At 45.7% G+C, this 17,313-nt stretch overlaps 1 protein-coding gene across 4 annotated transcripts in view; it reads right to left on the bottom strand.

Moving 5' to 3' along the window:
* The window catches only part of EPB41L4A (erythrocyte membrane protein band 4.1 like 4A), a 591,957-nt gene that overhangs the window by 63,048 nt on the left and 511,596 nt on the right, over nt 1–17,313 (bottom strand). For all 4 annotated transcript variants that reach the window (XM_073550667.1, XM_073550634.1, XM_073550632.1 and 1 more), the window contains one exon: nt 15,724–15,814. In XM_073550667.1, the coding sequence (XP_073406768.1) occupies nt 15,724–15,814 (91 nt within the window). The remainder of the gene's footprint in view (nt 1–15,723; nt 15,815–17,313) is intronic.

The raw sequence follows: 17,313 nt of genomic DNA on the forward strand, positions 1-17,313 counted from the left end.
AAGACAAAGAAAAAGATAAAAATACAATAAAAAAACTTTTTCAGCTGATTATAAATTTTTTGTTACATGACTACATAACAGCTAAATGCCAAACTAACCCAGCAATAGGTGGTGGAATTTTTATGAAATTTCTTCTTGACATCATTTTTGTCTACGATAAATGCATAAAAATGTATCACTATATTAGCTATATCTCGCCAGGTTGAAGCCATTGCTGTCCTATATTTCCTATACTAGAAATGATGAAGGGTGTTTTATACAAGTCACATAATGACTGTTACATCTAGGAAGAAGCTTACTACTAAAATTACGTTTCCAATAACATTACCCCCGATTTCGGCATAAAAAGGCATGGTTTTCAATCATAGAACTAGATGGACATTTCCTGAAGGAAATACATGGTGCTTGAACAGCGCTGCCAGCTTTACAGCAGTGTATCAGGTGTCGACTGTAAGAAAGTAAAGTTAGAATATGAATGTTGTGTATAGCCACTTTGGCCACTTGGTAGCCACTTTGGCACATTCGGCACCTCAGTAGCCACTTTGGCACATTCGGCACCTCGGTAGCCACTTTGGCCACTTGGTAGCCACTTTAGCACACTTGGCACCTCGGTAGCCACTTTGGCCACTTGGTAGCCACTTTGGCACATTCAGCACCTCGGTAACCCCTTTGGCCACTTGGTAGCCACTTAGTAGCCACTTTAGCACATTTGGTACCTCGGTAGCCACTTTGGTCACTTGGTAGCCACTTTGGCACATTCGGCACCTCTGTAGCCCCTTTGGCAATATGATAGCCACTTAGTAGCCACTTTAGCACATTTGGTACCTCGGTAGCCACTTTGGCCACTTGGTAGCCACTTTGGCACATTCGACACCTCAGTAGCCACTTTGGCCACTTGGTAGCCACTTTGGCATATTCGGAACCTCGGTAGCCACTTTGGCATATTCGGCACCTCGGTAGCCACTTTGACCACTTGGTAGCCACTCTGGCACATTCGACACCTCAGTAGCCACTTTGGTCATTTGGTAGCCACTTTGGCATATTCGGCACCTCGGTAGCCACTTTGGCCACTTTAGCACATTTGGCACCTCAGTAGCCACTTTGGTCACTTGGTAGTCACTTTGGCATATTCGGAACCTCGGTAGCCACTTTGGCATATTCGGCACCTCGGTAGCCACTTTGACCACTTGGTAGCCACTCTGGCACATTCGACACCTCAGTAGCCACTTTGGTCATTTGGTAGCCACTTTGGCATATTCGGCACCTCGGTAGCCACTTTGGCCACTTTAGCACATTTGGCACCTCGGTAGCCACTTGGTAGCCACTTTGGCACATTCGGCACCTCGGTAGCCACTTTGGCCACTTGGTAGCCACTCTGGCACATTCGACACCTCAGTAGCCGCTTTGGTCACTTGGTAGCCACTTTGGCATATTCGGCACCTCGGTAGCCACTTTGGCCACTTGGTAGCCACTTTGGCACCTCAGTAGCCACTTTGGCCACTTGGTAGTCACTTTGGCACATCCGGCACCTCGGTAGCCACTTTGGCCACTTGGCAGCCACTTTGGCACATTCGACACCTCAGTAGCCACTTTGGCCACTTGGAGGCAACTTTGGCACATTCAGCCCCTCGGTAGACACTTTGGCCACTTGATAGCCACTTTGGCACATTCGGCACCTCAGTAGCCACTTTGGCCACTTGGTAGCCACTTTGGCACATTCGACATCTCAGTAGCCACTTTGGCCACTTGGTAGCCACTTTGGCATATTCGGCACCTCGGTAGCCACTTTGGCATATTCGGCACCTCGGTAGACACTTTGGCCACTTGGTAGCAACTTTGGCACATTCAGCCCCTCGGTAGACACATTGGCCACTTGATAGCCACTTTGGCACATTCGGCACCTCAGTAGCCACTTTGGCCACTTGGTAGCAACTTTGGCACATTCAGCCCCTCGGTAGACACTTTGGCCACTTGATAGCCACTTTGGCACATTCGGCACCTCAGTAGCCACTTGGTAGCAACTTTGGCACATTCAGCCCCTCGGTAGACACTTTGGCCACTTGATAGCCACTTTGGCACATTCGGCACCTTGGTAGCCACTTTGGCCACTTGGTAGCCACTTTGGCACATTCGGCACCTTGGTAGCCCCTTTGGCCACTTGGTAGCCACTTAGTAGCCACTTTAGCACATTTGGTACCCCGGTAGCCACTTTGGCCACTTGGTAGCCACTTTGGCACATTCGGCACCTCAGTAGCCACTTTGGCACATTCGGCACCTCGGTAGCCACTTTGGCCACTTGGTAGCCACTTTAGCACACTTGGCACCTCGGTAGCCACTTTGGCCACTTGGTAGCCACTTTGGCACATTCAGCACCTCGGTAACCCCTTTGGCCACTTGGTAGCCACTTAGTAGCCACTTTAGCACATTTGGTACCTCGGTAGCCACTTTGGCCACTTGGTAGCCACTTTGGCACATCTGTAGCCCCCTTTGGCAATATGATAGCCACTTAGTAGCCACTTTAGCACATTTGGTACCTCGGTAGCCACTTTGGCCACTTGGTAGCCACTTTGGCACATTCGACACCTCAGTAGCCACTTTGGCCACTTGGTAGCCACTTTGGCATATTCGGAACCTCGGTAGCCACTTTAGCATATTCGGCACCTCGGTAGCCACTTTGACCACTTGGTAGCCACTCTGGCACATTCGACACCTCAGTAGCCACTTTGGTCATTTGGTAGCCACTTTGGCATATTCGGCACCTCGGTAGCCACTTTGGCCACTTTAGCACATTTGGCACCTCAGTAGCCACTTTGGTCACTTGGTAGTCACTTTGGCACATTTGGCACCTCGGTAGCCACTTGGTAGCCACTTTGGCACATTCGGCACCTCGGTAGCCACTTTGGCCACTTGGTAGCCACTCTGGCACATTCGACACCTCAGTAGCCGCTTTGGTCACTTGGTAGCCACTTTGGCATATTTGGCACCTCGGTAGCCACTTTGGCCACTTGGTAGCCACTTTGGCACCTCAGTAGCCACTTTGGCCACTTGGTAGTCACTTTGGCACATCCGGCACCTCGGTAGCCACTTTGGCCACTTGGCAGCCACTTTGGCACATTCGACACCTCAGTAGCCACTTTGGCCACTTGGTAGCAACTTTGGCACATTCAGCCCCTCGGTAGACACTTTGGCCACTTGATAGCCACTTTGGCACATTCGGCACCTCAGTAGCCACTTTGGCCACTTGGTAGCCACTTTGGCACATTCGACATCTCAGTAGCCACTTTGGCCACTTGGTAGCCACTTTGGCATATTCGGCACCTCGGTAGCCACTTTGGCATATTCGGCACCTCGGTAGACACTTTGGCCACTTGGTAGCAACTTTGGCACATTCAGCCCCTCGGTAGACACATTGGCCACTTGATAGCCACTTTGGCACATTCGGCACCTCAGTAGCCACTTTGGCCACTTGGTAGCAACTTTGGCACATTCAGCCCCTCGGTAGACACTTTGGCCACTTGATAGCCACTTTGGCACATTCGGCACCTCAGTAGCCACTTGGTAGCAACTTTGGCACATTCAGCCCCTCGGTAGACACTTTGGCCACTTGATAGCCACTTTGGCACATTCGGCACCTTGGTAGCCACTTTGGCCACTTGGTAGCCACTTTGGCACATTCGGCACCTTGGTAACCCCTTTGGCCACTTGGTAGCCACTTAGTAGCCACTTTAGCACATTTGGTACCTCGGTAGCCACTTTGGCCACTTGGTAGCCACTTTGGCACATTCAGCACCTCTGTAGCCCCTTTGGCAATATGGTAGCCACTTTAGCACATTTGGTACCTCGGTAGCCACTTTGGCCACTTGGTAGCCACTTTGGCACATTCGACATCTCAGTAGCCACTTTGGCCACTTGGTAGCCACTTTGGCATATTCGGCACCTCGGTAGCCACTTTGGCATATTCGGCACCTCGGTAGACACTTTGGCCACTTGGTAGCCACTCTGGCACATTCGACACCTCAGTAGCCACTTTGGTCACTTGGTAGCCACTTTGGCATATTCGGCACCTCGGTAGCCACTTTGGCCACTTGGTAGCCACTTTGGCCACTTTAGCACATTTGGCACCTCAGTAGCCACTTTGGTCACTTGGTAGTCACTTTGGCACATTCGGCACCTCGGTAGCCACTTTGGCCACCTGGTAGCCACTTTGGCACATTCGACACCTCAGTAGCCACTTTGGCCACTTGGTAGCAACTTTGGCACATTCAGCCCCTCGGTAGACACTTTGGCCACTTGGTAGCCACTTTGGCACATTCGGCACCTCAGTAGCCACTTTGGCACATTCAGCCCCTCGGTAGCCACTTTGGCCACTTGATAGCCACTCTGGCACATTTGACACCTCAGTAGCCACTTTGGCCACTTGGTAGTCACTTTGGCACATTCGGCACCTCGGTAGCCACTTTGGCAACTTGGTAGTCACTTTGTCACATTCGGCACCTCGGTAGGCACTTTGGCAACTTGGTAGCCACTTTGGCACATTCGACACCTCAGTTGCCACTTTGGCCACTTGGTAGCAACTTTGGCACATTCAGCCCCTCGGTAGGCACTTTGGCCACTTGGTAGCCACTTTGGCACATTCGGCACCTCGGTAGCCACTTTGGCCACTTGGTAGCCACGTTAGCCATGTTGACACATGCTGCCACTTTGCCTCGGGGGCCACTTTGGTGCTCCGGGCCCCTCGGGGGCCACTTTGGCACACTGGGCTTCTAAAGCCACTTTGGCGTCTGACTGCAGTGATGGTGAACCTTGGCACTCCCGCTGTTGGAGAACTACAACTCCCAGCATGCCTCAACTGCTGCCTCAACTGCTGCAGGTTGCAAGGGCATGCTGGGAGTTGTACAGTCATGGCCAAAAGTTTAGAGAATGACACAAATATTATATTTTCACATGATCTGCTGCCCTCTGGTTTTTATGTGTGTTTGCCAGATGTTTTTATCACATACAGAAATATAATTGCAATCATATTATGAGTAACAAAAGGTTATATTGACAGTTAGAATGAGTTAATGCAGCAAGTCAATATTTGCAGTGTTGACCCTTCTTCAGGACCTCACAATTCTCCCTGGCATGCTCTCAATCAACTTCTGGATCAAATCCTGACTGATAGCAGTCCATTCTTGCAAAATCAATGCTTTTATTTTGTCTGAATTTGAAGGTTTTTGTTTGTCCACCCGCCTCATGATGATTGACCACAAGTTCTCAATGGGATTAAGATCTGGGGAGTTTCCAGGCCATGTCCCGAAATCTCTGTTTTGTTCCCTGAGCCATTTAGTTATCACCTTTGCTTTATGGCAAGGTGCTCCATCATGTTGAAAAAGGCATTATTGATCGCCAAACTGCTCTTGGACGGTTGGGAGAAGTTGCTCTTGGAGGACATTCTGGTACCATTCTTTATTCATGGCTGTGTTTTTAGGCAAGACTGAGAGAGAGCCCATTCCCTTGGCTGAGAAGCCACCCCACACATGAATGGTTTCAGGATGCTTGACAGTTGGCATGAGACAAGACTGGTGGTAGCGCTCACCTGGTCTTCTCCGAATAAGCCGTTTGCCAGATGTCCCAAACAATCAAAAAGGGGATTCATCAGAGAAAATGACTTTACCCCAGTCCTCAGCAGTCCACTCCCTGTACCTCTTGCAGAATATCAGTCAGTCCATGATGTCTTTTCTGGAGAGAAGTGGCTTCTTTGCTGCCCTCCTTGAGACCAGGCCTTGCTCCAAGAGTCTCCGCCTCACAGTGCGTGCAGATGCACTCACACCTGCCTGCTGCCATTCCTGAGCAAGCTCTGCACTGCTGGTAGCCCGATCCTGCAGCTGAAACACTTTTAAGAGACGGTCCTGGCGCTTGCTGGTCTTTCTTGGGCGCCCTGGAGCCTTTTTGGCAACAAGGGAACCTCTCTCCTTGAAGTTCTTGATGATGCGATAGATTGTTAACTGAGGTGCAATCTTTCTAGCTGCGATACTCTTCCCTGTTAGGCCATTTTTGTGCAGTGCAATGATGACTGCACGCGTTTCTTTAGAGATAACCATGGTTAACAGAAGAGAAACAATGATGCCAAGCACCAGCCTCCTTTTAAAGTGTCCAGTGGTGTCATTCTTACTTAATCATGACAGATTGATCTCCAGCCCTGTCCTCATCAACACCCACACCTGTGTTAATGGAGCAATCACTGAAACGATGTTAGCTGGTCCTTTTAAGTCAGGGCTGCAATGATGTTGAAATGTGTTTTGGGGGATAAAGTTAATTTTCTAGGCAAATATTGACTTTGCAAGTAATTGCTGTTAAGCTGATCACTCTTTATAACATTCTGGAGTATATGCAAATTGCCATTAGAAAAAATGAAGCAGTAGACTTTGTAAAAATTAATATTTGTGTCATTCTCTAAACTTTTGGCCATGACTGTAGTTTTACAACAGCTGGAGTGCCAAGGTTAGCCATCACTGGGTGGGGCTTTTCAGAAGCCATTGGCGCGCTGCGCCTTTAAGACCTTGAATCAGCGATCTGTCAGCTTCCATTAGCTAATACGGGTCATGTGTGGAAGCTGCATTTGCAAAGCTGCCATCTTTGTAAGGTCACTGCACCTGCGCTGTGGCTTCAATCCATGTCAGTTGGGGGTCATGGAAAGGTCGCCATTAATTCCTATGGGAAAATTTTTGCTTAAAATGCGATTAAAAAAAAAAAAAGAAAAACTACAAATCGGATCGACTCCAAAAATACATAGCACACCTGTCCCCACTGAGGGCTTCGAAACGCCACCTGAACGGGGTCTCTGCGCCGAGCGGCTTGGGCCGCATTAATTGCAGACAACGCAGAAAAGCAAAATAACTAGATGTGTATTTCCTGAAGGAAGTACAGATAGTGCTTTGAAATGGTGCCCGGGCTGCCCCTTTAAGAGAGACTTGCCTGCTGCCCCTGCAAGACTTTCAACTCAGGATCCGTTTTAACTGTGGGTGCCTCTCAGGGGCCACTTTGGCCTGTGGGGCCCCTCAGGGTCTGATTTGGTGGGTGGGGCCCCTCAGGATCCAATTCGGTGGCCTGGGCTCCTCATGGCTTGAATTGGTGGACGGGATCCCTCAGGGTCCGATTTTATGGGCAGGGCCCCTCAGAGTCAGATTTGGAGGCCGGGGTCGATCAGCCTCCGATTTAGAGGCCTCCGATTTAGAGGCCGGGGCGGCTCAGCCTCCGATTTGGAGGCCGGGGTGGCATAGCCACCAATTTGGAGGCCGGGGTGGCTCAGCCTCCGATTTGGAGGCCAGGGTGGCTTAGCCTCAGATTTGTAGGCCAGGGTCAATCAGCCTCCGATTTGAAGGCCGGGGTCAATCAGCCTCCGATTTGGAGGCCGGGGTCAATCAGCCTCCGATTTGGAGGCCGGGGTCAATCAGCCTCCGATTTGGAGCCTGGGGTCAATCAGCCTCCGATTTGGAGCCTGGGGTCACTCAGCTTTCGATTTGGCGCGCCGGCCCTTTAAGACTCATTTTGGTCCGGCCCTTTAAGAATCACTTTGGCAAGTCGACCCTTTAAGAGCCAGTTTGGCGCACTGGGCTTCTAAATCCACTTTGGCGCACATTCTCTCTCAGGGGCATGCGTCATGTGATGAAGCTAGATTTGCATTTGTGCTTTGGGTTTCGCTTTAAGAGCTGATATTATCTGCCAGAAACTGTGTCCTGGTGGGGTCATGTAAAGTTCGTAGGCGTTGGCATAGTAACTGGGTCTGCCTGCGCATATCAATGAGCTTAACTGCCGCAACTGGTCCTCAAATTTGAATTGCCTCACGACTGCCCCATGTATTCCTATGGCAAAATTTTCCCATTGAAATGCATTGAGACAATGCATTCCAATGACGAGGAAAAAAATTTCCTCGTCATTTCAAACGCAAATTGCGCAAAAACTACAATCGAGATGAAAAATACTTAGCACAACACTCGTGGACGCTGGCTTCGAAACGACGCCTCAACGGAGTCTGTGCATGTAGCGGTAGGGGCCACATTAATTGCGGAAATCAACTGAATAATAATAAGAAGAAGAAGTTAGCAGCGTTCGGATTACATGATAGTGCTTTCTTCAAAGCACTATAATAATAATAATAAAATATAAGAAATCGGATTACAATCTGTTGCTTGAACCTAGAGGTTCAAGCAACATAATTATCAATGGCTGCAGGTGTCACAAGCATACTCCTGGAATCATGGCGCAGCTCTGAGTGGTAAGGCTGTGTGCACACGCTGCAGGTTTGGTGCATTTTTGTAGCGGTTTTTCTGCGCAGATTTGTGGAAAAACCTGAAGTAAAACCTGATGCCAGCAAACTGAATGGGAAACCTGAAGTGTCATGCACACGTTGAGTATATTTGACTTGCAGATTTGGTGCAGAAAATAACCTGCAGCATGTCAATTCTCTGTGCATTTTTGCTCTGTTCTTTTAATCAATAAATTTACTCAAATCAATCGAAAACGCAGGCAAAAATGCAAGTTTTTGCCTGCGTTTTTCCTGCCAAAAGATGCAGAAATTTTACTCAATGAGTGCACATACCCTAAAGTATAATAGGTGACTGCTGCAGTCAATGATTGGCTCCAGCAGTCATGTGCTGGCCACTGATAAATGAAGACTGAGAGTATGGAGGGAGTGTCGGCATTGGATACTTGGGAGACAGATGAGGTGAGCACTATTTTTTTTTTTATTAGCGCATTTGTTGTTTCTTTCTTTGTTTTAGGTGGATATTCCCTCTAAAATCAATTGAACATGCATAAGACATAAGACCAGAGGGAATGGAAGTCATCAGATGTCTGCAGCTGCCACCAGAGGGGAAAGGGGCAGTTGGAATTACTAAAGATAGATTTAAAGAAGTTGTCCACTACTTGGACAACTTCTCATACCGCACGCTTGGCCCCGATAAAATAAAGAAGCCTGTACTCACCTCCCATGCCGGCGCCGTTCTTGTGATGTCATCATTCACTCTCCCCACGGCTCCCATGCGGTTGTTGTGACATGTGACCCCAGCACCCAATCAGCACTGGCTTCACTGTCCCCGCCTCCTGAATTGCACATGAAGAGTAAGTGAGAGAGCAGCTGCAGCCCAGACTTCCTCCCCATGTTAGATTTGTCCAAAGAAGGAGACAGTGACACCAGCATTGACTGGGCACCAGAGTCACATGTCACAACAACAGCATGGGAGCCCCGGGGAGAGAGAGCGGCGCCGGCACGGGAGGAGAGTATAGGTTTTTTTATTTTATCAGGGCCAAACATTTAGATCAAGCAGGAGTTGTTGTTGGACAAACCCTTTAATATTAAATGTCCTGAATCACTCACCCCTTGCAGTGGCTGCAGGCAGCCAGAATTTTCTTCTCTAATTCTATGTAGTAAAGTAAGGAATTTGTCTCTCTTGACCCATAAATGTTTGGATGTATGACCACTTAAAACGCATATTATAAAATTAAACACTTTTTTTTCTTTTTTTAATTAATTTTGTACCGGCATGGAAAGTTATGAAACTTTGCAAATTTTTTTTGGCTAATTTGTCTTTATTACTGTAAAAACCTGTATGCAAGTGTCTTATAAACCCTGCTTTTCCAGGTTATATTTGCCAAAATGTACTCATTAGGAGTACAGATGATGGCAGTTAAAGGATCAGCTCAGTATCTGTTTCACCAACCCTGGGGATAAAATGATTTGATAAGCACAACACTCAGAGGAGAATATGGGACTGACACTTTCAATGCAAGCATCTGTACTCCAAGTGAGTACATTCTGGTATCAGTGCAGGTAAATAGACAGGGGATTTGGAAGCTATATATACAGCTCTGGTAAAAATTAAGAGACCACCATATCAAAACCCTGTCATGGGCAGCCCATTCTCCAGACCTGAACCCCATTGAAAACCTCTGGACAGTAATCAAGAGAATGATGGATAGTCACAAGCCATCAAATAAAGAAGAACTGCTTAAATTTTGTCTCCAGAAGCAGTTTGAAAGACTGGTGGAAAGCATGCCAAGACACATTATTATTATTTATTATTATAGCGCCATTTATTCCATGGCACTTTACATGTGAGGAGGGGTATACATAATACATACAAGTACAGTAATCTTAAACAATACAAGTCACGACTGGTACAGGATGAGAGAGGACCCTGTCCGTGAGGGCTCACACTCTACAAGGAATGGATGAGGATACAGAAGGCGAGGGTAGAGCTGGTCGTGCAGCGGTTTGGTGGATTGGTGGTTACTGCAGGTTGTAGGCTTGTCGGAAGAGGTAGGTCTTCAGGTTCTTTTTGAAGGTTTCCATGGTAGGCGAGATTCTAATATGTTGTGGTAGAGAGTTCCAGAGTCGAGGGGATGCTCGGGAGAAGTCTTGTATGCGATTGTGGGAAGAGGAGATAAGAGGGGAGAACAGAAGGAGATCTTGTGAGGATCGGAGGTTTCATGCAGGTAAGCACCGGGAGACAAGGTCACAGATGTATGGAGGACTCAGGTTGTGGATGACTTTGTATGTTATGGTTAGGATTTTGAACTGGAGTCTTTGGGTAATGGGGAGCCAGTGCAGGGATTGACAGAGGGGAGAGGCCGGGGAATAGCGGTGGGACAGGTGGATTAGTCGGGCAGCAGAGTTTAGAATAGATTGGAGGGGTGCGAGAGTGTTAGAGGGGAGGCCACAGAGCAGGAGGTTGAAGATGTCAAGACGGGAGATGATGAGGGCATGGACTAGGGTTTTTGCAGATTCTTGGTAGAGGAATGTACAAATCCGTGAAATATTTTTGAGTTGAAGTCGGCAGGAAGTGGAAAGGGCTTGGATATGTGGTTTGAAAGAGAGATCAGTGTCAAGGATAACCCCGAGGCAGCGAGCTTGTGGGACTGGAGAGAGTGGGCAGCCATTTACTTTAATGGATAGGTCCATTTGGGTGGTAACGTGAGATGGGGGGAAAGATGATTAATTCTGTTTTGTCCATATTAAGTTTTAGAAATCTAGCGGAGAAAAAGGATGAAATAGCAGACAGACATTGAAGGATTCTGTTTAGTATGGAGGTGATATCTGGTCCAAAGATGTTGATCTGTGTGTCATCAGCATAGAGGTGATACTGAAAGCCATGAGATTCTATGAGCTGTCCGATGCCGAAGGTGTAAATGGAGAAGAGAAGGGGCCCTAGGACTGAACCTTGCGGGACTCCGACAGATGGGGTGCGGTGAGGAGGTAGTGTGCGAGTGGGAGACGCTGAATGCCCGGTCCGTTAGGTATGATGCAATCCAAGATAGGGCCAAGTCTGTGATACCAAGAGATGAGAGGGTCTGTAGTAATAAGGAATGGTCCACTGTGTCAAAGGCAGGGGACAGGTCCAGGAGGAGGAGGAAAGAGTAGTGTCGCTTGGCCTTGGTGGCTAGTAGGTCATTGGTGACCTTATTTAGGGCAGTTTCAGTGGAGTGGTGTGGCCGGAAGCCAGATTGTAATCGGTCAAGCAGGGAGCAAGAAGAGAGGTGGGAGGACAGTTCAAGATGGACGTGTTGTTCAGTAGTTTTGAAGCATAGGGGAGAAGTGATATAGGGCGATAGCTAGATACAGAGGATGGGTCAAGAGAGGGCTTTTTGAGGATAGGTGTGATTGAGGCATGTTTAAAACTTGAGGGGAAAACACCAGTTGTTTGTGACAGGTTGAAGAGGTGGGTTAGGGTTGGGATGAAGACTGTCGTGAGGTTTGGGATGAAGTGGGATGGGATCGGGTCAAGTGCACAGGTAGTGAGATGTGATCTTGAGAGTAGAGTGGAGAGTCGATTTTCTGTAATGGTGGAGAAGTTGGTTTTGGAGGAGGAGGGCAGGGCAGTTAGGAGGAAGGGCACTGGGGGTTGTTGACCAAGACTGTCTCTCATGTTATCAATCTTCTCCTTGAAAAATGAGGCAAAGTCTTCAGCTGAGATGAGTGGGGAAAGAGGAGGTGCTGGGGGCGGACGAGAGAATTGAAGGTGTTGAATAACTGTTTAGGGTTATGAGACAGGGAGGATATGAAAGATGAGAAGTAGGTTTGTTTTGCTGCAGCGTGTGTGTCCTTGAAAGTAGTGAGGGACTCTTTGAATGCGATAAAGTCCTCATTGGAGTAGGATCTTTTCCATCTCCGCTCAACAGCCCTGGAAGCCCGCCTCAGTTCTTTGGTCAGGCTGGTGTTCCAGGGCTGTCTGTTGATTTTGCGAGCTTTGGTATGTGTAAGAGGGCAGCAGATTCCAAAGCTACAGCTATTGTGGTGTTATATAGAGCGGCAGCAGCATCCGCATTGTGTAGGGAACTTATGTCTGTAAGAGGGAGGAGGGATTCAGACAATGAGTGTAGATCGAGGTGTTTAAGATTTCTGCGAAGGTGTGCAAGTTTTTGAGGTGGGGATTGTGGACCTGAGGAGGAGAGGGAAGAGAATGTAAGTAGGTTGTGGTCAGAGAGAGGAAGAGGTGAGTTAGAGAAGCTAGATAGGGAGCAGAGGTGGGTGAAGATGAGGTCTATGAAACATGAAAGCGGTTTTTAAAAATCATGGTTATTCCACAAAATATTGATTTCAGAACTCTTCCTGAGTTAAAACATTAGTATTGTTGTTTCTAAATTATTATAAACTTGTTTTCTTTGCTTTATGCGAGGTCTGAAAGCACTTTTTTTTTACCATTTCTCCTTTTCAGAAAAAAAATATAATTGCTTTGAAATTTGGAGACATGTTGTCAGTAGTTTATAGACTAAGAGAACAATTTACATTTTACTCAAAAATATACCTATGAGGCCGGGGTCACACTGGCGATTAAAACGGACGAATGCAATGCAATAAAAAAAATCGCATTGCATTCGTCCCAATGTTATTCTATGAGGCAGCTCACATCATGTGATTTTTGATCGGATCCGATCCTCGGACCGAGACAATCGCAGCATGCTGCGATTGTCACCGATTTTCGGATCGGATTCGACAATGCAAGTCTATGGGGGCGTGAAAAAATTGGATTGCAAACGGACCCGACGTGTGAGTTGCGATAAAATCGCACCAAAAGCCGGCATTTTTTTTCCAAAATACAGTAAAATCACAGTGACCGGTTAAATAAAGAAACGATTTAATAGATCTTGACACATTAAATAAATATATATATATATATATATATATATTTATTTCATACATGTCATAGAGACAAATTTATATATATATTTCTAATTCATACAGTTCTTAATTGCAGAACAGCCGCTGAAACATTAGCCGGCTTTTGTATAACATTCTCCTGCCCGATATGAAATGACACATGGTTTACCATTTCATTTCATGTTTTTTTTTTTTTATGTCTATCACTATTAACTATATGAGGGCTTGTGGGTAAAATTTTGGAGTTATAGGGGTTCATTTAAGGGGTTAATTCGTTGTATTAAATTGCGGGGACTCCCGCTGACGTCACTGAGGCTGCAGGGAGTCCCCGCAATTTAATACAACGAATTAACCCCTTAAATGAACCCCTACAACTCCAAAATTTTACCCACAAGCCCTCATATAATTAATAGTAATATACATAAAAAAAAAACATGAAATGAAATGGATAACTATATGTAAACCATGTGTCATTTCATGTCGGGCAGGAGAATGTTATAAGATAAGATAAGATAATCCTTTAATCGTCCCACCATGGGGAAATTCAGAGCATTACAGCAGCAAGGCAGGAACAAGTACAGATACAGATGCATAAAGGCATTGCATTGACAGTAGGTAGGTACATATATGAAAAAAAAAAAAAAAAAAATGTAACCGGACTGTCACAACTTTGGATCTATCAGTTCTCTGTTTGGGTCGTTCTCCGTTTTGGACAGTGCTGGTTATACAGCCTAACTGCAGCAGGAAGGAAGGACTTTCGATAGCGCTCCCTCTCACATTTAGGATGAAGTAGCCGGTCACTGACAGTACTGCACATCTTTGTCACAGTCTCATGCATGGGATGGGAATCATTCTGCACCATGTAGCTCACCTTGGCCAGTATCCTCCTGTTGCCTACTTCCTGAACTGGATCAAGGGGGCATCCCAGGACAGAGCTGGCCCTTCTAATCAGTTTGTCCAGCCTATTCCTGTCCCTGGTTGATATGCCACTACCCCAGCACGCCACACCAAAGAACATGACTGATGCCACAACAGAGTTGAAGAAGGATGCAAGGAGTGCCCCTCTAACTCCGAAGGCTCTCAGCCTTCTGAGCAGATAAAGCCTGCTTTGGCCCTTCCTGTACACTGCATCCAAGTGATGGGCCCAGTCAAGCTTATTATTGAGGATCACACCAAGGTACTTATAGGTGTCGACTATCTCAATGTCATTTCCCTGAATGTTCACCACTACTGGTGGATTTTTGCCCTTGCGAAAGTCCACCACCAATTCCTTGGTCTTCCCGGAATTAATCCTAAGGTGGTTCCTCTGACACCACTCCACAAAAGCTTGGTTAGTATCTATGTACTCTCTTTCATCTCCTCCTGTGATGAGGCCTACTATTGCAGAGTCATCAGAATACTTCTGCAATGAACAAAAGCCGGCTAATGTTTCAGCGGCTATTCTGCAATTAAGAACTGTATGAATTAGAAATATATATATAAATGTGTCTCTATGACATGTATGAAATATATATATATATATATATATATATATATATATATATATATATATATATATATATATATATAGAAAATCTCGCAAGAAGGATGTCAAAAGGATCCTTACATGCGATTAAAATCGCATCAATGAAGAAAAATCGCATCAAAAACGGATCACTGGTTAAGATACTTTTGTGCGATTTCGGACCGTTAAAATGGGACCGATTTTTTATTCGTTGTGTGTGACTCCAGCCTAAAGAGAAAAATCAGACAAACTGAACATTTGGAAGTGGTCTCTTAATTTTTGCCAGAGCTTGTATATAATGAAATGAATGAAACCAAAACATTTAACAAAATGATTGATTTACAAAGCTTCAGAACTTTCCCTGCGGTCAGTGAGGGGCAGTCCAGCTCTTTCTGGCAAGTTGGACCATGTGGCTTTGCTCACCAAAAAAAGTCAGGGGAATGCATAGTAAAATCTCTGCTGTCTCATACGGGGTTTTGGCATCATGGATGAGTTTTACCCCCAATAAGCGCTATTCAGAAACTTCCAATGGCTCCCACTGGGGTGCCAACTACCATAGTTCAGAAATGGGGGTGGCGCTTTGTGCTGGATCATTTGTCGACAACCTTACTACATGCTGGAAAAAGTAAAAAAAAAAAATTAAAGTTAAGTTTAGTTACTCTTTTATAACCATCCTGTCTTGTACATATTTAGACCAATAAAAACACAATTATTTTTTCACTTTCCATCTCCAATTCATGTGATTGTCTAATAATAAATAATCTATATATATATTTTTGTATAGCGCTAACATATTCCGCAGCGCTTTACAGTTTGCACACATTATCATCACTGTCCCCGATGGGGCTCACAATCTAAATTCCCTATCAGTATGTCTTTGGAACGTGGGAGGAAACCGGAGTACCCGGAGGAAACCAACGCAAACATGGGGAGAACATACAAACTCCTAGATGTTGTCCTTGGTGGAATTCGAACCCAGGACTCCAGCGCTGCAAGGCAGCAGTGCTACCCCTGAGCCACCATGCTGCCCATTGTCTACAATAAATGTGATGTTATAATATGGAATAATGTTGTAATGTACCTTTTTATTGGTGAAGGGGCAATAATTTTGGTCGTGCCCTCGTTTTCCCCATTTTCTCCATTCGTCATGATCAGTTCTGAATTATTTGAGCCTAGAAACAAAAACTTTCCTTGTGAGTTGCTAACGTCTTTCTGTATCATGCATGACAGATACTCATGTTATATTAACTTTATTTCAGGTCTGCTTACTTCTGTCATCACAGATCAGCAATGCAAAAATCAAAATGCCGCTTAGGGCTAAAATCACAAGTCAGAGATGAGCATGTTTCTTTGAAGTACTTTTGCTATGCTGATATAGCGGTATTGTCAAAGCTAGGCAAGTTTCTGAGAAAAAAAAGCGTTGGGTTATTGGGAAGCTTTTTGTTAAACTCAGCAGTTATTGAAGCTCTGTGGAAATTCATTCTCCAAAGTTTCATTTATAAAACCGTATGCAAATTGCCTCTTCAGAAAGAAAGAGGACTTTTACTCTACAGCGCCACCTATTGGTAGTAGCGATCCTACAAGTCACAATCAACCCTTTAACGAGTCTTGTAGTATGACTTAGGATACAAGCCAAATCAGAATCTCAATTTGCAGACACGGTGTTTCGAGCTGTTGGCTCTCGTCAGTGCAAAGTATGAGATCTGATTTGGCAAGGTGAGAGGCTCTGGACTAGGGTCTAAGAAGTAAGGTTTCTAAAAGTAAGGTTTATAAAACCAAAATTCTACAATATAATATGTCCTCGGAAAAGGACAAGTCCAGAATACATAAGGTCATCAACAAAGCGATAAAAATAACAAGTCAATTTCAAAATATGTACAAAGTATCTGTTCTGATTCAGCATACAAGGCCATGAAAAAGTATTCATAACCTGTGAACTTTTCACATTTTTTCATGTTACACCCACAAACTTAAATGTATTTTATTGTGATTTTATGTGATATACCAACACAAAGTAGCAAAGTATTTCTGTAGTGTAAAGGAAATGATGCATGGTTTTCTAATTATTTTAAAAATATAAATCTGAAAATTGTGACGTGCATTTCTATCCTGTAGTCTGATACCTCTAAATAAAATCCTGAGTGACCAATTTTATTTATTTATTTTACTCATTTATATAGCGCTATTAATTCCACAGCGCTTTACAGACATTATGCCGCCACATAATCACATAATGTGATTATATTACATAAATTGAGTCCACCTGTGTGTAATTTATTCTACATATTACTAGAGCTGTTCTGTGAAGGCCTCAGAAATTTGTTTGAGAACATTAGGGGTCAAAGAACATAATGAAAACTAATGAACACACCACACAGATCAGAAATAAAGTTGTGGAGAAGAGTAAAGGTACTGTCACACTTAGCGATGCACCAGCGATCCCGACCAGTGATATGATGTGGTCAGGATCGCTGGTACATCGCTAAGTGGTCGCTAGTGAGCTGCCACACAGGCAGATCTCACCAGCGACATCGAAGGGGTCGCTACTTACCTGTCACACTAGGCGATCCTGACGTCCTCCCACCCGGCTCCACGCTCGTCGCTCGACACTCCACATGAAGCGCCGCAGTAAGCGGACGATGAGAAACAGTCCTGGACGTTCTCGCACGAT

Source organism: Dendrobates tinctorius, unplaced genomic scaffold (genome assembly GCF_039654945.1).
Source record: "Dendrobates tinctorius isolate UK_male_01 unplaced genomic scaffold, ASM3965494v1 ptg000003l, whole genome shotgun sequence".
Classification (NCBI taxonomy): Eukaryota; Metazoa; Chordata; class Amphibia; order Anura; family Dendrobatidae; genus Dendrobates; species Dendrobates tinctorius.